The sequence below is a fragment of the Primulina tabacum genome, chromosome 8, assembly GCF_025594145.1.
Source record: "Primulina tabacum isolate GXHZ01 chromosome 8, ASM2559414v2, whole genome shotgun sequence".
Classification (NCBI taxonomy): domain Eukaryota; kingdom Viridiplantae; phylum Streptophyta; class Magnoliopsida; order Lamiales; family Gesneriaceae; genus Primulina; species Primulina tabacum.
In genome coordinates, this window is record NC_134557.1 from 1,122,769 (window position 1) to 1,149,991 (window position 27,223).

The 27,223-nt window shown below is 33.8% G+C and overlaps 3 protein-coding genes and 1 pseudogene across 4 annotated transcripts; 2 read left to right on the top strand and 2 right to left on the bottom strand.

Annotated features, from left to right (window-relative positions):
- Positions 1–4: 4 nt before the first annotated feature.
- On the top strand, positions 5–4,131 carry LOC142552711 (alpha,alpha-trehalose-phosphate synthase [UDP-forming] 6-like; annotated as a pseudogene).
- A 5,248-nt stretch (positions 4,132–9,379) lies between these two features.
- LOC142552712 (MACPF domain-containing protein At1g14780-like) lies at positions 9,380–13,886 on the top strand. 2 transcript variants are annotated; one of them, XM_075662483.1, is made up of 8 exons: positions 9,381–9,683; positions 9,769–10,010; positions 11,254–11,455; positions 11,543–11,617; positions 11,821–12,004; positions 12,464–12,633; positions 12,710–12,774; positions 13,091–13,886. In XM_075662483.1, the coding sequence occupies exons 1-8, from the start codon at positions 9,444–9,446 to the stop codon at positions 13,743–13,745; spliced, it is 1,833 nt and encodes a 610-aa protein (XP_075518598.1). In that variant the 5' UTR covers positions 9,381–9,443; the 3' UTR covers positions 13,746–13,886. The 2 variants fall into 2 exon arrangements, with proteins under 2 accessions (XP_075518599.1, XP_075518598.1); XM_075662484.1 differs by lacking the exon at positions 11,543–11,617 and having other exon boundaries at positions 9,380–9,683.
- A 537-nt stretch (positions 13,887–14,423) lies between these two features.
- On the bottom strand, positions 14,424–17,142 carry LOC142552713 (CRAL-TRIO domain-containing protein YKL091C). Its single transcript, XM_075662485.1, has 6 exons — positions 16,907–17,142; positions 16,528–16,783; positions 15,544–15,580; positions 15,109–15,226; positions 14,877–14,987; positions 14,424–14,776 (listed from the first exon to the last, which is right to left on the bottom strand). The coding sequence occupies exons 1-6, from the start codon at positions 16,976–16,978 to the stop codon at positions 14,630–14,632; spliced, it is 741 nt and encodes a 246-aa protein (XP_075518600.1). The 5' UTR covers positions 16,979–17,142; the 3' UTR covers positions 14,424–14,629.
- Positions 17,143–18,084: 942 nt separating this feature from the next.
- On the bottom strand, positions 18,085–26,977 carry LOC142554270 (uncharacterized). Its single transcript, XM_075664955.1, has 5 exons — positions 24,291–26,977; positions 23,849–24,212; positions 20,721–21,114; positions 18,568–20,620; positions 18,085–18,488 (listed from the first exon to the last, which is right to left on the bottom strand). Exons 1-5 carry the CDS (start codon positions 26,959–26,961, stop codon positions 18,124–18,126), a joined length of 5,847 nt encoding a protein of 1,948 aa, XP_075521070.1. The 5' UTR covers positions 26,962–26,977; the 3' UTR covers positions 18,085–18,123.
- Positions 26,978–27,223: the final 246 nt, after the last annotated feature.

Sequence of the window (27,223 nt, forward strand, 5' to 3'; positions counted from 1 at the left end):
TGAAGAAACGTATATGAAATCTGAATCTTTGCTTAGAAAATAATGAAAAGAGAGTCGAATCAAATTAATTACTTTCTTTAGTTCAATTTATCCACGACGCCTTTACTTTCGAAGAGAGTGTGTGCTCCAGGAACTTAGCGGTATTCAGCTGTGTATTTGAGAAGTAGCAAGAAAATATTTTTTTTGTCACTCACCCTTCATTGTCATTCTCTTCCTCCATCTTTTTTTTTTTTTTCCATTTTCTTCACACGGACGGAGTAGGGTTTATCACCATTTGGGGAATCAAGGGTGGTCAAAACTGGTAAGTTTTCCTCGATTCTTGAATATCCGTTTTTATCTCTTGCTATTCTTTGCGTCATATAATTGGGCGGGCTGTTTCTGTGATTTTATATCTAGTTTGGTATTGCATGTTCTCTCTCTTCCTCAAATTATTCTTGTTATTAATTCCAAGAAACGAAGTTCTAATTTTTTTTTACAGTGATGTGATCATAAATTTATTAATAAACATGAGATTTCTTTATTTCTGCTTCCTGTAACTTGATTTGCTCCTCAAAATCAAACTTGACGTTCATTTATTGTACCGTTTTGGCTTTTACCTGCGTATACGTAATTTCATTATTAGATTATGAACGAGAACTTTAATAGTGGTGGTTGTTACCTTTAATTTCATTGGGAACTTATTTTATTTTAATTTTCATTTTGTAAAACAGGAAGAAGGAATTTAGTTTGTTTGATGTCGAGTTTCATGTAGTTACCTGTAAAAAGTAAAGTAAAAAGTAAATGGCGTCGAGATCATACTCAAACCTCTTGGAGCTAGCTTCTGGTGAAGCACCATCACCGAGTGTAGGTCGTATTAGTCAGCGTATTCCTCGTATTATGACAGTTGCTGGCATACTGTCTGACATTGATGATGATGGATCGGAGAGCTTTCGCTCTGATCCATCCTCTTCATCAGCACAACGGGATAGGATAATTATTGTAGCTAACCAGCTGCCAATAAAGGTTCATCGCAGATTGGATAAAAGTAAAGGATGGACTTTTAGCTGGGACGAGAATTCGCTTCTCCTTCAACTGAAAGATGGATGGGGAGATGAAGAACTCGAGTATATTTACTGTGGGGTGTCTTAAGGAAGATATTCACATGAATGACCAAGAAGAAGTATCTCAAATACTATGGGACACGTTTAATTGTGTTCCCACCTTTTTGCCTACCGAGCTATTTAACCGCTATTATCATGGGTTTTGCAAACAGCAGTTATGGCCATTGTTCCACTATATGTTGCCTCTTTTACCGGATCTTGGTGGTAGGTTCAATCGTTCCATGTGGCAGGCTTATGTATCAGTTAACAAGATTTTTGCCGATAGAATCATGGAAGTGATTAACCCGGAAGATGATTTTGTATGGATTCATGATTACCATCTGATGGTATTGCCGACTTTCTTGAGGAAGAGGTTTAACCGAGTGAAGCTTGGATTTTTCTTACACAGCCCGTTTCCATCTTCCGAGATTTACAAAACTTTGCCCATACGGGAAGAGCTTCTTCGAGCTCTACTAAACTCGGATTTGATAGGGTTTCACACATTTGATTATGCACGGCATTTCCTGTCATGTTGTAGTAGGATGTTAGGCCTATCATATTAGTCGAAAAGGGGTTACATAGGCTTGGAATATTATGGTCGTACTGTTAGTATCAAAATTCTTCCTGTTGGTATCCACATGGGGCAGCTTCAATCAGTTTTGAACCTGCCTGAAACTGAGGCCAAAGTCGTAGAGCTTATTAATCAGTTTTTTGCTCGGGGGAGGACAATGTTACTGGGGGTCGATGACATGGATATTTTCAAGGGCATAAGTTTGTAATTATTGGCAATGGAACAACTACTATTGCAGCACCCCGGGAAGCGGGGAAAGGTTGTTTTAGTGCAGATAGCCAATCCAGCCCGGGGAAAAGGAAAAGATGTGCAAGAAGTGCAGGATGAGACATTCGCGACAGTAAAGCGAATCAACGAGACCTTTGGAGAACCGGGATATGATCCTGTCATCTTAATCGATCAACCACTCAAATTTTTCGAGAGAGTTGCTTACTACGTCGTTGCCGAGTGTTGTTTGGTTACGGCTGTTAGAGATGGTATGAACCTTATACCGTATGAGTACATAATTAGTCGACAAGGAAATCAGAAGTTAAATAAGGCTTTGGGGCTCGAATCTTCCCATCTGAAAAAGAGCATGTTGGTTTTATCTGAGTTTATTGGATGCTCGCCATCTCTAAGTGGAGCAATTAGAGTCAACCCGTGGAATATAGATGGAGTGGCGGAGGCAATGGAGTCCGCCCTTGTAATGGTTGAGGCGGAAAAACAATTGAGACATGATAAACATTATAAGTATGTAACTACCCATGATGTGGCGTATTGGGCTCGAAGTTTCTTTCATGATCTTGAAAGAACTTGTAAGGATCATGCACTATGTAGATCGTGGGGTATTGGATTTGGCTTAAGTTTTAGGGTTGTTGCACTCGATCCAAATTTTCGAAAGTTGGCTATGGAACACATAGTTTCAGCTTACAGAAGGACTACTAATAGAGCTATTCTTCTCGACTATGATGGTACTTTGATGCCTCAAAACTCAATTGATAAGAAGCCAGACTCGAAAACCATCGATATACTAAATAGTTTGTGTAGAGACAAAAATAATGTTGTTTTCATTGTTAGTGCTAGAAGTCGAGACACTTTAACCGAATGGTTTTCATCCTGTGAAAAGCTCGGAATTGCAGCAGAGCATGGCTATTTCCTGAGGTATGCAAAATTTGTTTCTTTCATCATAAATCTCATGTTAATTACATGGATTATGGTTTGAGTTTTCCAGGTTGAATCGAGATGAGGAATGGGAAACATGTGTGCCCATAGTTGAATGCAAATGGAAACAGGTTACAGAGCCGGTAATGAAACTTTATACTGAGACAACTGATGGGTCAGTCATTGAAATTAAGGAAACCACAATGGATTGGTGTTATGAGGATGCAGATCCCGATTTTGGATCTTGTCAAGCGAAAGAACTTCTTAATCACCTTGAAAGTGTACTTGCTAATGAACCTGTCACAGTCAAGAGTGGCCAAAACTGTGTTGAAGTAAAGCCACAGGTATGAGACTAGTTATGGTGTCAAAGATTCTCAACAATGGCTGAACATACAGTATGGTCATTTTGAAACATTTTTCGTAGAAAATCCTGTCGCTGAACTTGGTTTATATTAACATTGTCGCCTATTGTCTGAGCTTTCTCGGGATCCATGTTGAGTTTGAAGGCAGTATGATAAATTGTTTGAAGCTGGTGAGATGTCATGTCTGAAATTGTGGTGAAAATTAAAATTTGAAGATGCTATCAATATTCATCGGTTTCTTGCATTAACATATTCCAGCGATGTGTTTTATAAATATTGTTGTTGGACCATATTACAAGACCTTGAGTTTTTTAGAAAAGTGGTTTCCAATATATATAGGTAGTATTTGCAAATACTAAAAAAAAAATATTATGAACTTTTTTTTTGTATAGTTGTACAACTTTGGAAAGGAAAAATCCATAATCATTTTTTTTAAACATTTACAAACACTACCATAGTATGAGAACCGGTGACTCACTAATTTAAGATTTCTGGAGCACATTCCCTTTAATTCTTGGATGAATTGGTCTTTGTTGGCTTTATGTAGTCAAAAACCGAAATGCATGAGTATGTATAGATGTAATTTTGGATGTAAATTTCCGACCTTGGACTCATGCATGAGAAGATGCACTAATTAAAGTATAAAATTATTTTTGGGCTACCACCCATTAGCTTGAACACTTCTAACTCTATGCATGTTGGAACATCCACCCTGTTTTTACGAGATCTACTCGTGTTTGATTCACAAGGAGTAAGCAAGGGACTGGTGGCCAAACGCCTCCTATCCATGATGCAAGAGAAGGGATTGTTGCCAGATTTCGTCCTATGCATAGGAGATGATAGATCTGATGAAGATATGTTTGAGGTGATTATGAGCTCTCTTAATGGACCATCCTTAGCTCCTTCCGCTGAAGTATTCGCATGTACAGTAGGCCGGAAACCGAGCAAGGCGAAATACTATCTTGATGACACGGTTGAAATTATTAAACTTATGCAGGGCTTGGCCTCAGTCGCAGAACAAACGATACCCTCGTAGATCTGCTTTCTTCATATCTCGTTTTTTGTTTTATCACATCGAACACATGCTTGATGAAATTTGGTGATGCATATAAAGGTTGTAGCGAATTCTTACCGATCATGTCTACATCTTGGATAAATGGTTTTAACATCATTTAGGGAGAATATCCCACTGTTCAACACATGATAATTTTGAGTTTAGCATGGAGAGGAATATACATTGTTGATGCGTTTTCTTATACATTATTATGTTTATGACTATATTTGTCTGCCAAATTTGATGGATGCTTGTTATGTGTTTCATTATCAAAATCTTCCCAAGCATCCACTTGTGTTACGAGCTTTTCGGTGAAGTATAGGGGGTCAATATGACTGCTTTACAGAGTTTTTAGTATGAAATGGCCGTTCTAGTGATTAATAAGTCTAAAGTTATATGTGCAAAGTTGAGCTTTTTGGAGCATACCATAATTAATTGCTATGTTTTCTACGGTAAGTAGGTAGACATTAGAAATCAATGATTTCTGATTCCATGTTTCCTTGTTATATGAAACTCTTTGAGTTTTTATCATAGGATGTAACAAAGTGAGCAAGGTGCGCTCTATTGGAAAAAGTATGGACTCTGTGTGTATTGATAAAACATTCGTATTGCTAAGACAATCTATATATATATATATATCAGTTTTGATATGCTGTACACCTACCGTGCACCCCTATGTGAGCACCGATGAGGTGTCACTCACCCATTGGATCACCGTGCACCCCTATGTGAGCACCGATGAGGTGTCACTCACCCATTGGATCCAATGGGTGAGTGACACCTCATCGGTGCTCACATAGGGGTGCACGGTAGGTGTGCAACATATCAAAACTGTATATATATCTATAAAATATGGATATTTGAAAAGTTTTTCAATTGTGAACAGACATAATTATCCTTCCCATGTTTTCTTCTTTTCATTATCAAGTAACATATGTGGTAATTTCACACTTAATCTATTAATTAATAAGTAATACTAATTAATCACATTTTATGGTTATGATTTTGTATTTTTGACTTTCTACTCTTATCTTTTTTCGTTATAATATTTAATTGTGTCATATTTTATTCTATTTCATTTTTAAAAAAACAATATTTCATTTTATATACATATAAATGTGTGGATATTTTCAATTGTAAACGAGCGTTAGAGAAATAAAATTGAGTTATATTAATAATGAAATGACTCATTATAAAATATATAGAATTTTAAAAAAGAACTTCAAAAAATATATATATGAAAGACCCATGCATGATAAGACACAAATATCCTTCTTATTAATTAAAATCCAAAAACTCAATAAGGATATATATGTAAAATTCTAACAAATTGCTAATGAATTATCACTACAATTATATTTATTGTGTAATTTATATCATTTCAAGAATAAGATATAACTCATAATTAATTTTCTCAAATAATTCTTCTTTATACTACATTTAAATGTTTTATCTTTTTAATTTTCTCTCTATATCATAATTTATTATTTTAATGAAATTTGTAATTATATTTTTAGTGCATTTTCTAATTAAGTAACAAATTATAGTATCACAAGAAGAAATATGAAAAAATTATTTATATATTCAATAAGTAGAAACATATAAGTATATAATAATATGAAGTTTAATACTAATATATTTTTTTGTTTTTTATCTAAGAATTGAAAATAAAGAGTTTAATAAATTATTTAGGAGAATTTTTATCAATAATTATGAGTGTTAATATATTAATAATGCATAAATTATGAATATCTTAGAATAATTCAAACAGTTTAGCTATAATAAGAAATTTAAAAGTTTTAGTAACATTTTTTTAAAAAAAAACATTATGTATCAAACAAATTTATACATTCAATAAACAAAAAATTAGTAGCATTTGAAATATCTACTAAGAATGTTTAAGATTTAGATAATAAGAATCTAAAGGTAAACGCGACCATGATTTTCAGGACCACTGAAACCAAAATAAGAACTAATTTTTCTTAATACCTATAAAAGTGTCGATGAAAGACATTGTTTTTCAATTGTGCAATGACAAAATTAACCTTCTATACACACTTCAAGAATAAAATGTAACTCATATATTAATTTTATCAAATAACTCATCTTTATACTACATTTAAATGTTTTATCTTTTTAATTTTCTCTCTACATTTTTTTCCAATGATTTTATTGTAATCTTTTAATTATATTTTTAGTACAATTTTAAATTAAATAATAAATTATAGTATCACAAATATATATATATATATATATATATATATATATATATATATATATATATATATATATACCTATAAAAGTGTGGATAAAGGACATTGTTCTCCAATTATACAATGACAAAATTAACATTCAAGTGTGGATGAAAGACATTGTTTTCCAATTGTGCAATGACAAAATTAACCTTCTATACACACTTCAAGAATAGAATGTAACTTCTATATTAATTTTATCAAATAACTATATTTATACTACATTTAAATGTTTTATCCTTTTAATTTTCTCTCTACATTTTTTCTAATTATTTTATTGTAATTTTGTAATTATATTTTTAGTACAATTTCTATTTTAAGTAATAAATTATAGTATTACAATAATAAATATGAAAAAAATAATTATATATACAATAAGTATAATAACATGATAAGTATATAATAGTATAATAATAGGAAGTTTAATACTAACATATTTTTTGGTTTTTTAAATAAGAATTGAAAATAAATAGTTTAAATCAAATTTTTTATTTTTATCATATAATTGTTATTTACGTGCATCGCACGTGTTTCATATCAGTATCATAAAAAGTAGCGAATCATTTCCCGAACAAGAACGTACAATTTTCTCCATTTCTGTCAATACATAATCAGATGTGCTCGGTTACATAATCAATTAAAGCTGCGTATTTTTTTAAAAATTTTTATCAATTTTCAAGATTTCTTCGGATATTTAAAAATTTGAAATATGAATACTCCTCGTATGAAATCAAAATTCAGCATCGTCTTATTTTTTTGTTTTATTTTTAGTGGATAACAGTAATAACTACTTGATTGTAGTATGATTTACTTTCCCATCATATTACAGTGAACTCGTTGAGGTCAAGTCAAGTTTGGAAAAACAAATCAAAGAATAGGAACACCTGAATAAAATTCTTCTTCGTGTTGATTTTTTTGGTCAAAACTGTTTTCTACTCGTAGTTAGACCTTTGAACTTTTACGTTCACATCTTTATGAAAGATTTCACTAATTTTCAACATTTTATTCTAGACGAGGTCTTTTGTGATACGGTGTCACGAATCGTTATCTGTGAGACGGGTCAAATAAGAGATCCGTCTCACAAAATACGAACCGTGTGACAATCTCATGCAAGTTTTTGCCTTTATTCTATTAGTATTCCGTGTCAAAAAATTAGATTTTCTTTTATCGGTAAAAATTGTAGAATTGGTACTCGATTAGCGTGTGACTCTATTGATTAGCGTGTGACTCTATTGATTAATGAAAGAAATTTTTTAATACAAGGAGGGTTAAAGTAATTCCTTTCTAAACTACCCCGATACAAGTGAGATGAACTTAAGATCCCATCGATCTTAAAGAGTTTCACGATTCTTTACTGGAATTCTGAAAATGAGAATAACAATTTTGGTAAATTATATAGCATAGAACATATAAATATCCTAGTTAATCTGGAACTACGTACGTACAAGCTGCCAAGTTATTTTATTATCACAAAAAAATTCAAATATTCACACTGCTTTCTGATACGTAGCAGCTAGATCAAGTGTGAACAGATTCGGATCGGACGTGGAACAAAAGGCTGCTTTAATATTCATCTCACAATATCTAAAACATTTTATTTATCCAAAACAAACAAAAGAAGCAAATAAAAGGCAATTAATGCCTCTTAATAAGAACCGGGGAGATTTTGTTTTCAGGTCTTGGCTATACATTAAATCAAAGAAAATGAAGTTGTTTTTACAAGACTTTTTCTAACATTCCGACTTTCCGTCGTATCGACTACTTGAAATAAAATTTAGTTATTTTTCATCTAATATCATCTTTAAAATACTCATAGCCTGCTTTGACGTACATGTGAATTTTCATGTATTTATTTGTACTCTTTTTCATTAATTTAGAATTTTTTTTGAATTTTCATTTTGCGAAAATACAGCCGATCGATCAGATAAACCGAGAAAATCGTTGGAAAAATAAAGAGTCGATCGACACGAAGTGCTAAAAATATGGAATTGTATTTAGAACCTCGTACTTTTCAATTATTTTAATTTTAATTATAAGATTAGGAAGCCATTCATATTCTGATCTATCCATAAATGTTCTACTAATATCATACCTCTACCATTATTATTATTATTATTATTATTATCATTATTATTATTATTATTTCTCATTTGTCATAATTCTACATATTATGTTATTTGTACCTGAACAACATTTTTTACCTTTTAATGGAATGTTATATTTCATTAAAAAAAATTACGCTATTTTGACTTCGTGCAAAAATGATACTACATTATATATTTTTCAATTACTCAAAACGTTAGGCTTATTATTAATTTTTTTTAAAAAAATTTTATTTTGTTTTCCTACTGTTGCATAAACAAGAAGCGTGGATAATTGTAGAACCGTGATATGAACAAGTTCTGAGAACAAATCAATCCACGACTCTTACGGAAATGTAAATACCAATTGCAGATTTTATTCCTAACAGGAACCAAATCCTTGTCTGCTCTCTCTAAATCCATTCTACTCCCGAATTTATAAAGCTATAATGCTTAAATTGAATTTTTAAGATCTAAAATCTTAAAATCGATTTTTTTACAAAATAATCTTACAAAATTGCGCATTACATTAATTGAGAGTCAGGAGCCTATTTAGTCGACTAACACGCAAAATAAATATGATTAAAGTCAAAGTTAATTCTAAAAATGGACAGCTTCAAATTATATAAAATCAAGAGAACATGAAACTTCCTCAACTTCTTCCGATTTTCATTCTGTTTCAAACCATATGGTATATGTGACCACGCATTTAAATACTTTATAATACAAAAAATATCTTTTCTTTATTTAGCCCACGTCAAAACACTTATATTATATAACGTCCTTACCTTTTACTCACACGCTTTCAACCATACAAACATAACCCCGTCTACCTGACTGATATATATATATATATATATATATATATGTGCAGAAACCAACCTTGAGAAATTGAAAACGAAAAATGAGGGACCATGGAATTGTGCTCAAGGCCCTGAACAGCCTCGGCAAAGGTTTCGATATTTCGTCCAATTTTCGACTCAAGTTCTGCAAAGGAGACAACAGGATCATCGTCCTTAACGAAACAGAAACCAGACAGCTCTCAGTACCAGGGTTCGGATCCATTGATAATGTCTCAATCGATATAAAATGTGACAAAGGCGATCTTACGAGGTACCAATCGGATATCCTTGATTTTAACCAGGTGCGTATAACGAACATATTGTATATATTACGTCTGGATTATTTAACTGAAGTCAAATACGTGATTATCTTATTCTTCGATTCAGATGTCGGAGTTTTTCAACCAAAAAAGCTCGGTTTCGGGTAAAATCCCGTCGGGGCAGTTCAACTCCATGTTCGGATTCCACAGCGGGTCGTGGGCTACTGATGCTGCGAGCACAAAATGTTTAGCGTTTGATGGATATTTTATCATTCTGTTCAATATCCATATCGATAGATATCCACTTATTCTTGCCGATGAAGTGCGGAATGCTGTTCCTTCTACGTGGGATCCTTCTGCTCTTGCGAGGTAAAACGAACTTAATTTACTTAACTTAAAAAATTTAACACACACTAACTTTTGGTGGGTATTGCTAGAAATTCTCTTGTAATTTAAATGCATTAAATAAAAGTATGGTAGAGTAATAGCTCAAACGACATTTTTTTAGGTTTATATACATATTGCTCGTTAATAATGTACAAAAATCTAATTATAATTGACACAACACTTTTCTTAAAGGAATACATCATAACAAATCACCGCTGTTTTTTTTTATATAAATTATATTCCAACATTTATACATAATTATACAAACAAAGTATAGTTGACACACCAAGGCACAGACGCCAGACCTTGAAGATGTGACAACCTACTGGCATTCAATGACCAAGTCTTAGCGTGGAATTTGCAGAAGTGTGGGGTTTTAATATCGGTTATAATAATAATAATAATAATAATAATAATAAATCGGTGTGAAATTAGGGGGGAAAGACGATTTATTTGCAAAGTATTTTCTATTTTAATTTTTATTACTACAATATTTATTTATTTTTATTCACACTTATATGAGCTGAGATATTTCTTTAATATTTTAAATGTTTTCATATTATCACCTTGATTGGGTTCCATCTCGGTGTCCTTAGTCAACGGATAGTTGATCAAAGAGTAAAAATAAAAATTAATTATTTTCTGGAGGCATTAACATATGCACATCATAGCACGTCGTTCAAAATTCTATATTTTATATTTCGAGAAAGTCAGAAATGGGAGCATATAGTATGACAAGTTATGCTAATTTGATGGCTAAGATTATCCCAACACATTTCATATTGAAATGAAAAATTTTCTAGTAGCTGTCTTTTGTAATTTCAACATTCTTGACATTTTGGTGTTCTTCTTACTTATTAAATTAGGTTTGACTAAAATAATCCTCCTCAGAATAATTAAATCAAAAGAAAATTTATGGTAGCTCAGAATCGACCATACATCGCAACACACGTATATCTTCAATGCACATCATCTTATCCACTCACGTCAAGAATAATTAACCACATTAATCTTCTATCAATTTCACTGTAAATTTTGAACTCGTAATATATCATACTTGAGTCTTAACGAGTTTAATAACCAGGGTAGTTGAATATCATGTCGGGTGAAAGTAAAAGTTGACATCGTTTTATCAAACACTAGAACTGAATCTAAAAAAAGTATAATCTGGCACACGTAATTGTTAATGATACGTGTTTATTTATTTATTGCGAACGAGGAACAGATTCATAGAAAAAAATGGAACTCACGTAATTGTGGGGCTTGGTATTGGTGGGCATGATGTGGTTTTGGTAAAGCAAGACAAGTCTTCAAGCATGGAACCATCAGAGCTCAAGAATCACTTGTATGTGCTTGGGGACCAATTATTCAGTGGAACATGCACATTTTCTCCGCATCAGTTCAAAACAAAAGAACAAAAACACAAGGTTCAATTCAATTGTCTCTGGCATATTATTTGTGTAATTAAGATGACGAATTATTTATGCACGTTTATGTTTGGACGAATCACGCAGGCACCACAGGCATTCAACGTTTTCGATCCGCAACATAGTATTCTCAACAGTTACGAGTCAATTACATCAAAAGATGTAGGTTTGATGGTTATCTTTCATGTAAACAAAGATCCTAAAAAATAAATATTTTACGCTGTAAATGTTGAAATAAGTACTATATCGCGGGCAAGCCAACCACGACTCGAGTTCGAATCGCATACTTTTAACTCATCCATAAGTAAATCTGGAGGTGCATTTGGAGCCCAGAATAATGTGTTTACAAATATATTTATGTGCAGGGGATCAGTGTGATATGTTCAAAAAGGGGTGGGGATTCGTGTGTGAATACACACTGTGAATGGCTGCCAACGGTTCCATTAATGCCGGATGCGGTCCATTTCAATCTCATACCAATCACTTCTCTACTGAGAGGGGTTCCCGGCAAAGGCTTCTTGTCTCATGCCATCAATCTCTATCTTCGATGTAAGCCGTGTTTCCTAGTTTATTATCGGTCTTTTGTGGAGTATTCAAATATCTTATTTATACATTGTAATACATTAAAAGATTTTTCGGAGAAATTAATTGCTAATTATTATGAAAATGAAATATTGGGTTGGGAAAGTATCCAAAAAATATTATATTTCTTCTAGAAGATCTCCAATTATATGGCCGAAATTATATAATGATATGGCGTGGATCTTGTCACATATGCATCGTGCTTATCGCTTTTCATGTCTCTGTCAAAATTAATGTGATTTACTTGGTCATATATTTTTGTGTGGGTCCCACAAGGTAAATATTTATAAAATTTCTATGTAACGATATTTAACGTTCTTCGCCGAAGTCATCTATTTTTCCTGCTTTGGTTTTCTTTTTCCACTTGTTTGATTGATTGCAATTTTTTTATTGTTGTTTTTTTTAAAAAAAAAAAAATACGAGCAGACAAGCCTCCAATAGCTGATTTGGAGTATTTCCTGGACTTTCAAACACACAAAATTTGGGCCCCCATACACAACGACCTCTCCATGGGCCCAGCTAGAAACAGGGTCAAGCAAACGCCATCTTTGAATTTTAACCTCATGGGCCCTAAGCTATACGTGAATACCACCCAGGTATTGTTATTACACAGTAATTAATTACCAAGGTCGCGTGATGATTTTCTTTTTAACATTAATTAACTGTGATTAGGTCACTGTTGGCAATTTACCCGTGACTGGAATGAGGTTATATCTAGAGGGCATAAAATGCAATCGGTAAGAATCTATTTTGTGCATCCCATAACCCGTTTTATATTATTTTTAAAAAAAATTTATTAACTTTTTTTATATGTAACTGAATTAAATGCAAGGATTAAGTTGAGAAGATGAGAAATTCGGATCTTTTTAAAATTATTGAAGATAATCAGCATATTCTAAGTGATGATTTTTTTTTCCCAAAACTTGATCAAGTGAATAGAAATTTAACTATATATATATATATATATATATATATATATATATATATATATATATATACACTGATGAAGGAACACAATCAAGTGACACCATGCATGTATACATGACTTTTCAGGCTGGGAGTGCATCTCCAACACTTGACCACCCCTCCGGTCCACTTCCAAAACAAGATCAATGGCGCCATAACATGGCGCGGATCCGAAGAAATCCCCGACAACCATCGATACTTCGAACCGATCCAATGGAAAAAATTCTCCCACATCTGCACTGCCCCGGTGAAACCCGACCTAAAATGGTTAAGTCCGTCACGAGACACGTCCTTCATTGTCACGGGAGCCCAACTCCACGTGAAAAAGCATGATTCCAAAGATGTGTTACACCTTCGTCTTGCTTACTCAAAGTTATCAAACTCATGCATCATTCAGTCTAATTGGATGCATGCAGCATCGGAACACAACTCGATAAAATCGGGATTCTTTTCATCGATAACCACGTCAATAACAGGCCACGTGGAGAAGGAGAAACCGGAACAAGTCATCGTGGACTCGGGGGTGTATCCGACAGGACCACCGGTTCCGATTCTAACGCAGAAGCTTTTGAAATTCGTAGATATGGCGCAGTTGTGTAGAGGGCCGTTGGATAGTCCTGGACATTGGCTGGTGACTGGGGCCAAATTGGACATGGAAAAGGGAAAGATTTGCCTAAGGGTGAAGTTTTCTTTGTTGAAATCTATTGATTTTGAAAGGGGGAAAACAAGTCAGTTTAGTTAACCCAATCAAAAGGCTGTTTTAATTGCAGTTTGTAGGAATGCGTGTAAAGTGGGGGGTTGATTTTGTTCCGTCGTGTACATTTTACTTGTAAAAGCAGACATATCGTTGATTCTTTTTATCTTGTTTTACTCATAAGATAAATATTAGATAAAAAAAATCATTAATTAATACCTCATCATTATTCACATATGAAACAATGTTTTAATTTTAACGCCTTTGGATTGGTATAAAAGAGGGAAACATCTCATTTAAGTGATTGCAGCCCATCAAAGTATACAATCGTGAATAATATATTGAATTTTGTTGATCCAAACAAATTAGATAATTTGAAATCTATTATTTCCTTTTCCATAAAATAAAAAAAAAAAAAATCTATCACTTCAAGCCGGTCGATCCAACTCACTTTAAAAATATTTAGTATAAATTCCCAACAATGCATTTTTCAACGATCTCAACAATTCTCTCTTCTCAAAAAAATATCTTATGTCCGTCCAAAAACAATTATCTTATTTTAAAATATCTACCAAGTAAATTCTTGATTATGATCCTCATTTTTAAGCTTTGCATCAACAGTCATGTGCAGTATTGTTCATAAACCAAGCCGCCAAACCTGATACATCAAGACACCTAACTATTTTTTAGGTAAAAAAGGCAGAATCATTTGCAGTCATCAAGAAACTAACAAATAATCCATCGTTTACTGAAGCACATTTTATTATACAAACAAGTAATGAATCGTTCCCGAAGCGATTTTTGAAAATGACCTCCTTATCATAATTTGTTTTTGTCAAATAATTTTTACTTATTTGACTCATAAAGTATGATCCGTACATTAGTTTTTTTCTGCAGGTTGAGGTCGAGATGGAACTACAGTGGATGACTACTCAGAGGGATGAGTCTTCTAATGGTATCAGTACGAAATCTTGAATGGGCACAGGTTTAGCTCGCCCACCATACTCTCCTGCCAATGCTTCTTCGCCAATTTCCTTCACAAAATCTCTACTTTCCTCTTCATTCGTCACAACCACAACCTGCATTAAATTTCAAGAATAGAATTTAACATGTAAAGGGCACCAATTCAGTATACACTATAGGCTTTGACAAAAAGAGAGATCTCATTATCGAATATACCTTTTCTAAAGTAGCTTTCTCCAAGAAACGTGAAACAAATCTCCAGACGCTCACGAAAAACCATGGCATGTGTAGCAAGTATAACTTGGCCAACCGCTCAGGATAGTATGCCTGTGCGGTGGCACACATACTCGTTATGAATGACAATAAAAATGTCTCTGTGTGATAGTCAGAATCGATGAATTTTGACAAAAAGCACCGCTCTTGGGAAAGGTGTGTTGGGGCGACTTACTTGTAAGTACTGAAAACCGGTGATTAAGCCACGAGCGTCTACGTTCTTGTAGGAAATTTGATTCAGATCAATAACGCCAATCAACTTTTCATTTCCAATTTCTCTGCCTTTGAAAGAACTGTAAAGGTAAAACATCACATCCTGAGCCAGAATTTAAGCTTAATTTTAAGAGCAGAAGATACAAGTGGCTTCGGAGTAATTATAGTCATATAACTGCAATCTTGATCTACTATACATGTCCTAGTTGACCATATTTTCAGAACAAGAAGTTAGCAGGACACCGATATTTTATAAAAAAACCAATGACAATTACAATAATGTATAGATGTTTGTTTCAAAGTAAAAAGTTTTTGCTGACTCCAACAGAATTCCCAAGAAGAGTTGCGAATATAATTATCTTTATTCTCATATCACAGAGATGTCTAGGATCTATACCTTGCAATAGTCTTGTCCAGTAGATAAATCACGAATTCTGCATCAAAACGAGTTTTTTAAATGATGAATATTCCAAAAATGTGTTACCACGCATGATTAATCCCTAAATTTTCAAGTAAAAATAATTTTCACTCCACAAACTTCCAACCACTACATAATCGAACATTGAAGTATTGACAATTAAGTAAACCAGAAGTAGGTTTTGATTCCAATATATTACAGCAGACATTACAACAATTCACAAAAGACATCACATGTAAATACAAAAGGAAACAAGTCAAGTATGAGTAGCACACGCTTGATTGGTACAAGACTTTCCAAACTGCTAACATGAATATATCACAATCACTAGCCAAAAAAACGGATACACTTAATGAAATACCAAACTTTACATTCATCATCCATGCATTTGTCGACGACAAATGTATGTTAGAATCACATCATGTACCTAATCCCGCATCGACGGACAACAGAGAAAAGAAAGCCTCAGTATACGACAAGAATTTGATATTCGCTCTGTTGATCCAAGGTTGTGTTTCAAACGTATACATTTAGCTATTTTTAGCAGGGAACTCCGAAGTGCATACCCAAAATGATCTTTAAACTAAAAGACGTATTAGAAAATCAACTTCCACATACGCGAAAATTAAGCTTAAATTATTAAAAAAATATCAAAATAAGGAGTTTGGTAGTGTGATGGAGAGATCATAGAAAGGCCCCATGTTAATAAACAATTAATAAACTTCAGATTGTCAAAACCAATTAAATTTTATAATGAAATGGTTTCCTCGAGAAAATATAAATTATAGCATACTTATTTTGCAGTACCAACATCAACGGAACAACAAAAAGATAAGAAAGGCATAATCCAATAACTCAAAGCAAGAATCTTTAAGTACTAAACCAAAAATCAAGAAATAATGCCAAATACTAAAGAAACTAAGAAACAAATTAGTTAGTAATAAATGAAAATATATCACTCACTCTTGAATTGAAGCTGATCCTTGGAAGGGAAATGCTTATTGGCTTTAACCACCATCACGGGGTACCCTTTTTCAGATAAACCCTGCAAATAAATTTTCTTTGCGTTTAATTCATCCTCAACTTCAGATTCAGGGATGTGACCCAGAGGCACGGATGCAGCCCTCCATTTCTGCCACTGCACAAACATTTTTGAAGCCTTGTCTGTGTCCATTGACCTTGCAATCAGGAATCTCATCAGTGTAGGGTCTCCACAGTGCTGCAACACAAATGACACTTGAGTATTTCACAAAGAAAAACAAAACTTCAAAATTTTCTATCACAATTAAAATGGTTGCACATTTGCTGCAAAACGAGCGCAAAAGGATGGTACAAAGATTACCTCGGTGGAAGAACCAAGCATTTGGACTGATTTCCTCATCTGAGCCAATGCCTGTTCTTGATTCTGATCCATTTTCTGCTAGAAAAATATGATCGGTGATTCAAGAAGAGGATAGAGAATCCGAAAACAAGTGAGGTTTGACCGCTAGGAGAGAAGAACTTTCGTCACGACTTCTGTTTTCTATTATTCGAGGAGGGTGAGGTTTTCATCAATAAGACGTTGGACAAGTTAGGAAAATTAAGTGTTAGTTCGAGTTTACTCAATATTCATAAAATAATCAGTCTGGATTGTATATTTCATCGTCAATAAAATAAATAATATTTTTCAATATTATTTATATAATATTCACATTTCTAAATATAAGAATTTTACGATTTAATTGAGAAGATCATCTATAAAAAAATTCAAATAAGATTAAGAATAAATTTTTTAACTACATTAAGCTAACTCAGTCAGGGAAAATGATTCTCCCACTACATAATATTAGTTTTTCAAATTTAAATATTATTTTACATTTAGATCTATGTATTTTTTAAGAAAAAGGAAGGTCTAATAAATAGTAACAATAATAATAAAAGTCAACAAAGCTAGTAAGTTTAAATTTTTTTGATGATGCTCAAATATTTAATGAACCACGTGAAATGGGACGAAATCATCCATTATATTTAGTATTTTAAATTGTGTTATATTTTGGTCAAACAAGTTTTATTTGAAAAAATTATTTAAAAATAAATGTATTAAAAATATGCATAAAGAAAATAAAATAAATCACAAAAAAAACATTTGATTTATCTATTTTTTTTTAAAAAAATCAACAATAAATTAGATGTCATGCACTTTAAATGATTAAAACAATATATTGATAATTTTTTAATTAAAAGAATAGATTAATCCAATGTTTGGTATATGAATTATTTTATTTTCTTCAGGCATATTGTTTAGTAATTTACTTTTTAATAATTTTTGCAAACAAAAATTGTTTGGGAAAGTATAGCACGATTTAGAACATCAATAACAATAAAAGATTTCGTCCCTTCTTAATTTATTTTCTTTACCTCGATTAATATAAAACTCAAAATACAGTAATGACCGTGATCATAATAACATTTTTAGCAACAAAATATACGTACACACATAATATTGTCTGATACATAGACAAAATCTCTGATTTAAAAAAAAAACACAAATCACTCTCATAATATGGTAAAATCTTTGGGCTAAAACTGGAAACCTGTAAAACCTCCAGCCTCATGATAATCTTTTACCATTTGCAACCCTTGAACCACATCATTCATGGCCATTCTGTCACCTGGTAACTCCTCTGAGCATGCAAGTCCAATGCTTAGTATACATGTCAAACATTTCTCCATCTTGATCAAATTCTGCTCATGTCCTTCTAGAACAATTGGATCAACAATTTCCATTACTTGATCCGGTAACGCACTACGAACGAAATCATGAAGATTCAGGTGGCCCTTGAACGAGTCACTCGTTGGCCTTCTTCCGGTGAACATCTCCAAGAGAAGAATACCGTAACTGTATACATCCCCTTGCGTCGTGACCTGCCAGCTCGACCCGTATTCTGAACATTTCTTCATGATATTACATTAGATATATTGAGATAGAATTTTGTATTATGAAATCAATGAGAGGAATCATACCTGGAGGAATATAACCAAAGGTACCGATGATTCCCACCGAACTACTACTTTCACCTGTTGGCAAAATGCTCGAAACGATCTTAGCCAATCCGAAATCACCAACAAGTGCCACCATATCATGATCCAAAAGAATGTTACTTGGCTTCAAATCACCATGAACAATCACCGAATCAGTCCCACGATGCAAGTACTCTACCGCATGAGCAACATCAATGGCGATTTCAAGCCGTTGGATCAAGTCAAGTTTCGTGGATTCTGAATCACCATCTTCTCTATTAGGGTGTATCCACTTTTCTAAACTCCCATTAGCCTTGAACTCATAAACCAATGCTTTAAAAGTATATCCTTGTGAGTCTATACTATCACAAATACTTAATATTTTCAATAAATTTCGATGCCTCACATTTCTCAATGCCTTGCATTCTGACAGCAAACTCTTGAAGGCACCTTTAACAGACAGATTGAACACTTTCACTGCAATTAATTGCGCTGAACCATGAAGGATACCTTTGTAAACCGATCCAAATCTCCCGACTCCAACCACGTTATCCTTGTCGAAACCCCCAGTGGCTTTTACAAGATCCGAGTAGGAAAGCCTCATAACTTGATTTTCAGGAAAGGACAGAAAGGAAGAAAATGAGTTGTTCCTTGTGTTTCTTTTCCGAAAAGTGAGTCTGATCCAGCATATTAAAAGTGTTATGCAGATTATTCCGAAAACCAGTGTCGGAATCAGAAATTTTGGTTGAGTTAACAAGTGTTCCATGGAGTGCTTCAATGAAGGGCATGCGGGGAGTTCTAGCTCAAGAATCCCTCCACAGAGTTCTTTGTTTCCACCAAGAGATACAAGATTTTTGTTTCTAAATACTCCTGATATTGGGACTTGTCCTTGCAGATTATTGAATGACAAGTTAAGTTTTTCGAGTTGTAACCTACTCAAGAAACTAGGGATTTCCCCTGAAAGGTTGTTTCTTGAAAGATCCAAGAATTGTAAACCCTTTAAGTCACTCAACTCAGAAGGTATTTCCCCTTCAAAAGAATTTCCTTGAAGATAAAGTTCTTCCAAGCTTGTGCAGCTGCCTAAAGAGGCAGGAATAAGTCCAGATAATGTATTGTCCGACAAATCTAAGTTTCCCAGCTTTGTCAATGAGCCAACTTCGAGAGGAATAGAGCCCGTGAAGGAATTGTGAGACAGATCAAGAAAAACAGAAAGCAAAGAAAGACTCGTAATCTCTTTCGGTATCGAGCCATAGAGATTGTTATGAGAAAGATCTAGAGATAATAAATTTGTACAATTGATGAGACTCTTGGGTACAGTTCCGAAGAGGTGATTTTCTTGAAAAAACATGTGATTTAACGACGTCAAATTACCGAACAAAGATGGTATCTCATTGGTAAATCTGTTGCCTCCCAAATCAAGATATATCAATTTACCAAGATTCCCAATTCCAAGAGGAATCGACCCCTCTAGATAATTGCTAGAGAGATTCAATCGAGCCAGACTGTGAAGGTTTCGAATATCTGAACTAATATTTCCTCGTATCTTATTATGAGACATGCCTAGCTGGGTAATTTGACCGGAAAGATTGGCAATGGAGATTGGCAAGAAACCAGTGAACAAGTTGTTATCGATTAGAAGAACTCTTAGGTTCGTGCAGTTTGTCAATGAAGAAATAAAACTGATATCTCCAACAAAGTTGTTACTCCAAATGGCAACAACAGTGAGCCTCGAAAGTCTGCCAAGATCTTTTGGTATTGGCCCTGTTAACTTATTAGAGAATAAGCCTATTCTTTGGAGAGCGGTAGAGTTTAAAAGTGAAACTGGGAACACTCCGCTTAGCTTGTTTTGTGCCAACAAAACGCCCGTTAAACTAGTAAGCGTGATGCCTATGGTTTCTGGTATGGTTCCTTCGAGCTGATTATTAGCAGCTTCAAATAATTGAATGGTAGATATATTGAAGAGTCCCAAAGGAATGCCACCAGTAAAACTGTTTCCCGTTAATTGGAGAATAATTAGGCTTTGCAGTCGCCCAAACGACTTCTGGAATTTGTCCTGTCAACCCACAGGAACTCAGAGAAAGATGTGTGAGAGATGTAAGGTTCCCAATGGAGGGAGGGATAATGCCTAAAAACTTATTATCTCTCAAGTTAAAAACCTCTACTTTATGCATGGAACCGAGCTCCGGTGGTATCATACCAGAAAATCTATTATCAGACATGTTAAGATAAACAAGATTTGAACAGTGTGACAGATTCCTAGGCAACTCCCCAGTGAAAGAATTACTGCTGAATTCTACAAACTCTAGTAGTCCTAAAAGACCGATTTCTTGAGGTATACCGCCTTGGAAGCCATTGTTTTGGATGGAGATTCGCGTCAGGAACGTGAGATTACCTATGTAAGGCGAAAGGGTACCCACCAAGCCACGCCGCATTAAATTTATTTCGGCGACTCTGTTCTTGTACCTTCGGCTACAAACTATGCCTTCCCAGACGCAGAAATTTGATGTTTGGTTCCAAGAATTTAGAGATCCGAGAGGATCAAGTACAATACTGGATTTAAAAGCGAGTAATGCAAGTAAATCGGTTTCGTTACTCGAGAATGTTGCTGGAGTAAAGGTGACAGAAAAATAGAAGCAAAACAAGAAGCCAAGTAACAGTGCTGTGGAGTTTGCCATGGTCTTTGAAGAACTTCGTCCATGTAACCAATCTGCCATTGTTAGAATAAAATAGGGTCAATACCTCGGCTATTCTTTAATCTAGCTAGTGACCACGTATATTACGCATACGTAACACACGACATATATTAAATTAAAACTTGAAAAAATAAGCCTGGTGACCCCAACTTTTTGTAAGTTTCTTACAAGATGTCACATAGTTTTTTTTTAGTCTTAATTTTTTTTTTTTATCGAACAACTTTCTGAATGTTATATAAGTTCAGTCAAAGTCTCTTAAAAATATTTTGCCGTGATACTTCAAGTAAGGCTAATTTATATATATTATATCCTTTACGTCTTTTCCAATGTGAAAAATCTTTTTTCTCCTTCGTAATCGGGTGAACAGTGAACAAACACAAAAATTATGTGAAACAGAACGGTCAATTTTGTTAGATAAATATTATATTTGGTCACTCATGAAAAAAAATTATATTTTATGTTAAAAGTATTACTTTTTATTATAAATATGGATATTGTTAACTCATCTCACGAATAAAGATTCATGAGAACCTCTTGCAAAAAAACTTACTCATGAATAAATTGAAATGTAGTTTATTTGTTTCTTTATTTTTGAGAAGGCATTAATGTTTTAAAAAAATTGTAGCTCTAAGTTTGGTTTATCAGGTGTATTTGATTTTTAAAAATAATAATCGAGAACTAGCCGAACTATTTGAACGAAACAAAATATAAAAATTATGTATCTTGTATAACTACTTAAATACCCTGATATTTTTCTCTTGTCGTAATTATAGTTATTGTCAAAAAAGGAAAAATAAATAGTGGTGGGTTAGATGTGCATGAGTGATAATAGTAATGAGATTAGTGACTTCTTGGGAAGTTGTTGTACGTCACTTGATCTTATTGACTAGTTAAATCATAAAAGAGTGATGTCAGATCTTAACGAGTAATATTGTCTCTGTTGGGGATAATATCAATGATTGGGAAATGGTAAGACAATACACCTTGTGCTGCTACGAAAGTTACGGATTGACTAACAAATATATTTTTTGACCTAGTGACAAGTGTTTGATCATAACAAATAGTCTTCTTTGACACGGTCTAAAATTTTTACATACTAACAAGAAGCATGTGTATCGACCGTGATTACACGTTAAATATAATATAATTCAATTAAACTAATGTGCTAAAGTACGATATTGATATTTAAATTTATTATAATTTTACTCACGCTTATTAATTGAGAAATATGAAGGGAAAAAAGTGTTTACAAATACAAATACAAAGATGTCTTCTAGTAAATACCATAAAAATATCATTAATTAATGATTAGGTTTTAATTGTAGTATTATCTTAAGTTGCAAATACGAATAAGAAAAATAAAATATAGATATTTTTATAATTGCGTCGCTTAAACAATTTGTAATTTATAATTGTATATTTGAAATAACAGAAGAAACTCAAAATATGGAATCAAGGAATAAGTTCGAGCGACTGAAAAAGGTTAAACATACTTAATGAAAAAATAATTTTAAGAAATTCAATCGATGAATTTAATTATTACAAATAATTGTATACAATATTAGTATTAATATTTTATTTAATTTCACACAAAAAAATCCTCTAGAAATAAACCAATTATTTAGTTCAAAATAAACTCCGATATTATTATTAAATAAAATAATTTAATACTCCTCATTCATGTCACAATAGATCAATGAGACAATGAAATAAATATTAAATTTTTGAAACGGTCCAAAACAGTAACTTTGTTTATATATTTTATTCAATTCAATATACTCCTCATAAATAATCATAGAAAATGATATTTACACTCTATTTTATGTTATCTACACTCTATTATACGTCTAAAATATACAAGTTTATAAAAATAAAGTCTTTTTTATAAACAGAAAATTGGCTTCCGGTCTTAAACCTTTCTTGATTTATTCGTATGAATATCAAAATCTCTTTTTGAAACAGTCCAAACACTAAATTTGTGTTTCCAATCCACATTTTTGTTGGGAGTAGGTTTTTCGTGAGACGGTCTCACGAATCTTTATCTATGAGACGGGTCAACCCTACCGATATTCACAATGAAATAAGATATTTGTCTCACAAAATACGACCATATGAATTGTCTTACACAAGTTTTTGACTTTTGTTGGAGCTAATAGGAGATTGAAATATATAGAAAATGAAACGGAAAATTATTAATATAAAATTTACGTGTCATAATATTGCGCAATCAATAGTAGGAGAGATGAAAAATTGCAGGATGTAATAAAAGTAAATAGGTTCAATTAAAGTTGGAGTTAAGAGAGGAGAATTCTTAGACACAATTAACTGCTCAAGCGTTTTTTTAATAAACAATTGTTGAAATTTAAGTTGGAGGATTGATTTTTCATACATCTCCATATCATATAAAATAAATCACAAAAATACACATTTGATGCCTTACGATTAACATATGCGAAACCTTCATCCACACTTTCATAATTATATTATTATATATACAGTAACAAAATATAAGCACAACAATATCTCAATATTTATTGTCTCCAAGAAGTAGGTAGAAAAATCACCCTCACGAAATGGCAAAATCTTTGGGCTAAAACTCGAAACCTGTAGATTCTCCAGCTTCGTAACAATCTTTTACCCTTTGCAACTCTTGAACTACAACATTTATGGGCATTCTGTCACCTGGTAACTCCTTTGAGCATGCAAGTCCGATGCTTAGTATACATGTCAAACAACCCTCCATCTTGATCAAATTCTGCTCATGTCTGTGTCGAATAAATGGATCAACAATTTCCATTACTTGATCCGGTAACGCAGTGCAAACGAAATCGTGAAGATTCAGGTTGCCCTTCAACGAGTCACTTGTTGGCCTTCTTCCGGTGAACATCTCCAAGAGAAGAATCCCGTAACTGTAGACATCCCCTTGCGTCGTGACCTGCCAGCTCGACCCGTATTCTGAACATTTCTTCATGATATTACATTAGATATATTGAGATAGAATTCTATATTATGAAATAAATGAAAGAATCATACCTGGAGGAATATATCCAACGGTACCCATTATTCCAATCGAACTACTACTTTCACCTGTTGGCAAAATGCTTGAAACGATCTTAGCTAATCCGAAATCACCAACAAGTGCCACCATATCATGATCCAAAAGAATGTTACTTGGCTTCAAATCACCATGAACAATCACTGAATCAGTCCCATAATGCAAGTACTCTACCGCATGAGCAACATCAATGGCGATTTCAAGCCGTTGGATCAAGTCAAGTTTTTTGGATTCTGCATCACCATCTTCTTTATTATGGTGTATCCACTTTTCTAAACTCCCATTAGCCTTGAACTCATAAACCAATGCTTTAAAAGTATATCCTTGTGAGTCTATACTATCACAAATACTTAATATTTTCAATAAATTTCGATGCCTCACATTTCTCAATGCCTTGCATTCTGACAGCAAACTCTTGGAGGCACCTTTAACAGACAGATTGAACACTTTCACTGCAATTAATTGCGTTGAACCATGAAGGATACCTTTGTAAACCGATCCAAATCTCCCGACTCCAACCACATTATCCTCGTTGAACCCCCCAGTGGCTTTTACCAGATCCGAGTAAGAAAGCCTCGTAGCATAATTTTCAGCAAACGACAGAAAGGAAGAAAATGAGTTGTTACTTGTGTTTCTTCTTCTAAATACGAGTCTGATCCAGCATATTAAAAGTGTTGCGCAGATGATTCCTAAAACCAGTATCGGAATCAGAAATTTCGGTTGAGTTAACAAGTGTTCCATGGAGGAATTCAATGAAGGGCATGCGGGAAGTTCTAGCTCAATAATCCCTCCACAGAGTTTTTTGTTTCCACCAAGAGATACAAGAGTTTTGTTTCTAAATACTCCTGATATTGGGACTTGTCCTTGAAAATTATTGAATGACAAGTTAAGTTTTTCGAGGTGTAGCTCACTCAAAAAACTTGGGATATCCCCAGAAAGGTTGTTTCTTGAAATATCTAAGATTTGTAGACCCTCCAAGTCACTCAACTCGGAAGGTATTTCGCCTTCAAAAGAATTGCCCTCAAGACAAAGTTCTTCCAAGCTCGTGCAGCTGCCCAAAGAAGCAGGAATAAGTCCAGATAATCTATTGTCAGACAAATATAGGGTTCCTAGCTTCGTCAATGAGCCAACTTCGAAAGGAATAGAGCCCGTTAAGGAATTGTGAGACAGATCAAGAAAAACAGAGAGGGAAGAAAGACTCATAATCTCTTGTGGTATCGAGCCATTAAGATTGTTATGAGAGAGATTTAGAGACAACAAGTAAGTGCAATTGATGAGACTCTTAGGTACACTTCCGAAGAGGTGATTTTCTTGCAAGAACATGTGATTTAACAACGTCAGGTTACCGATCGAAGATGGTATCTCACTGGTAAATCTGTTACCTCCCAGGTCAAGATCTATCAATTTACCAAGATTCCCAATTCCAAGAGGAATAGAACCCTCAAGATAATTGCTAGAGAGATTCAATCGAGTCAGATTGTAAAGTTTTCGAATATCTGAACTAATGTTTCCACGTATCTTATTATGAGAAAGATCTATCTTGGAAATTTTACCGGAAAGATTGGCGATGGAGATTGGCAAGAAACCAGTGAACAGGTTGTTACCGATTAGAAGAACACTTAGGTTCGTGCAGTTTGTCAATGAAGAAATAAAACTGATATCTCCCACGAAATAGTTACTCCAAATGGCAACAACAGTGAGCCTCGAAAGCCTGCCAAGATCTTTAGGTATTGGCCCTGTTAACTTATTCGAGAATAAGCCTATCCTTTCGAATGTCGTAGAATTTAGAAGTGAAACAGGAAACACCCCACTTAGTTTGTTTTGTGCCAACAAAATGCCCCTCAAACTAGTAAGGGTGGTGCCTATGTTTTCTGGTATGGTTCCTTCTAGCTGATTGGTAGCAGCTTCAAACAATTGAATAGTAGATATATTGAAGAGTCCCAAAGGAATGCTACCACTGAAACCATTATCCGTTAATTGGAGAAGAATTAGGCTCTGTAGTTGGCCAAACGACTCTGGAATTTGTCCTGTCAACCCACAGGAACTCAGAGAAAGATGTGTGAGAGATGTAAGGTTACCAATGGAGGGAGGGATAATGCCGAAAAACTTATTGTTTGTCAAGTTAAAAACCTCTAGTTTATGCAGGGAACCGAGCTCCGGTGGTATCATACCAGAAAAGCTATTATCAGTCATGTTAAGATAAGCAAGATTTGAACATTGTGACAGATTGCTAGGCAAATCCCCAGTGAAAGAATTACCGCTGAATTCTACAAACTCTAGTAGTCCTAAAAGACCGATTTCTTGAGGTATACCGCCTTGGAAGCCATTGTTTTGGATGGCGATTCGCGCAAGGAACGTAAGATTACCTATGTATGGCGAAAGGTTACCCACCAAGCCACGCCATATTAAATTTATTTCGGCGACTCTATTGTCGTACTGTCTGCTGCAAACTATGCCTTCCCAGACGCAGAAATTTGATGTTTGGTTCCACGAATTTAGAGATCCTAGAGGATCAAGTACAATGCTGGATTTGAAGGCGAGTAATGCAAGAAAATCGGTTTCGTTACTCGAGCATGTTGCAGGAGTGAAGGTGACAGGAGAACTGAACCAAAATAAGAAGCCAAGAAACAGTGCTATGGAGTTTGCCATGGTGTCCCACTCTCACAATTTTTTTATTTTTATTTTTTAAAAAGAAGATTGTTTTGGACTTTTTGTTCCGGAATCCTGAGGAAATGGGCTAAGGAAAACTTGACCCCTCCAGCTTTTCAATTTTGATCGATTATTATTATTATTTTTTTAAAAAAAGGCTTCATCAAATGTATTTGAAGATTTATTTCTTTAAAAAAAATAGTAATTGATCAATCTTATTTTACAAATTTTCTCCCGGTAACCTATTGGATTTGTGATAGTA

What these genes read in the sequence shown, in the direction of transcription:
- LOC142552712 (XM_075662483.1), top strand. Translation starts at nt 9,444, where the DNA reads ATGAGGGACCATGGAATTGTGCTCAAGGCCCTGAACAGCCTCGGCAAA. An exon ending in ATATCCTTGATTTTAACCAG is followed by an intron (nt 9,684 to 9,768) that starts GTGCGTATAACG and finishes TCTTCGATTCAG; the next exon opens with ATGTCGGAGTTTTTCAACCA. An exon ending in CAAAAGAACAAAAACACAAG is followed by an intron (nt 11,456 to 11,542) that starts GTTCAATTCAAT and finishes CGAATCACGCAG; the next exon opens with GCACCACAGGCATTCAACGT.
- LOC142552713 (XM_075662485.1), bottom strand. Translation starts at nt 16,978, where the DNA reads ATGGATCAGAATCAAGAACAGGCATTGGCTCAGATGAGGAAATCAGTC. An exon ending in CCGGTTTTCAGTACTTACAA is followed by an intron (nt 14,988 to 15,108) that starts GTAAGTCGCCCC and finishes GCCACCGCACAG; the next exon opens with GCATACTATCCTGAGCGGTT. An exon ending in AGAAAGCTACTTTAGAAAAG is followed by an intron (nt 14,777 to 14,876) that starts GTATATTCGATA and finishes AATTTAATGCAG; the next exon opens with GTTGTGGTTGTGACGAATGA.
- LOC142554270 (XM_075664955.1), bottom strand. Translation starts at nt 26,961, where the DNA reads ATGGCAAACTCCATAGCACTGTTTCTTGGCTTCTTATTTTGGTTCAGT. An exon ending in CGTTGGATATATTCCTCCAG is followed by an intron (nt 24,213 to 24,290) that starts GTATGATTCTTT and finishes AGAAATGTTCAG; the next exon opens with AATACGGGTCGAGCTGGCAG. An exon ending in TCTACAGGTTTCGAGTTTTA is followed by an intron (nt 21,115 to 23,848) that starts GCCCAAAGATTT and finishes TTTTAAATCCAG; the next exon opens with TATTGTACTTGATCCTCTCG.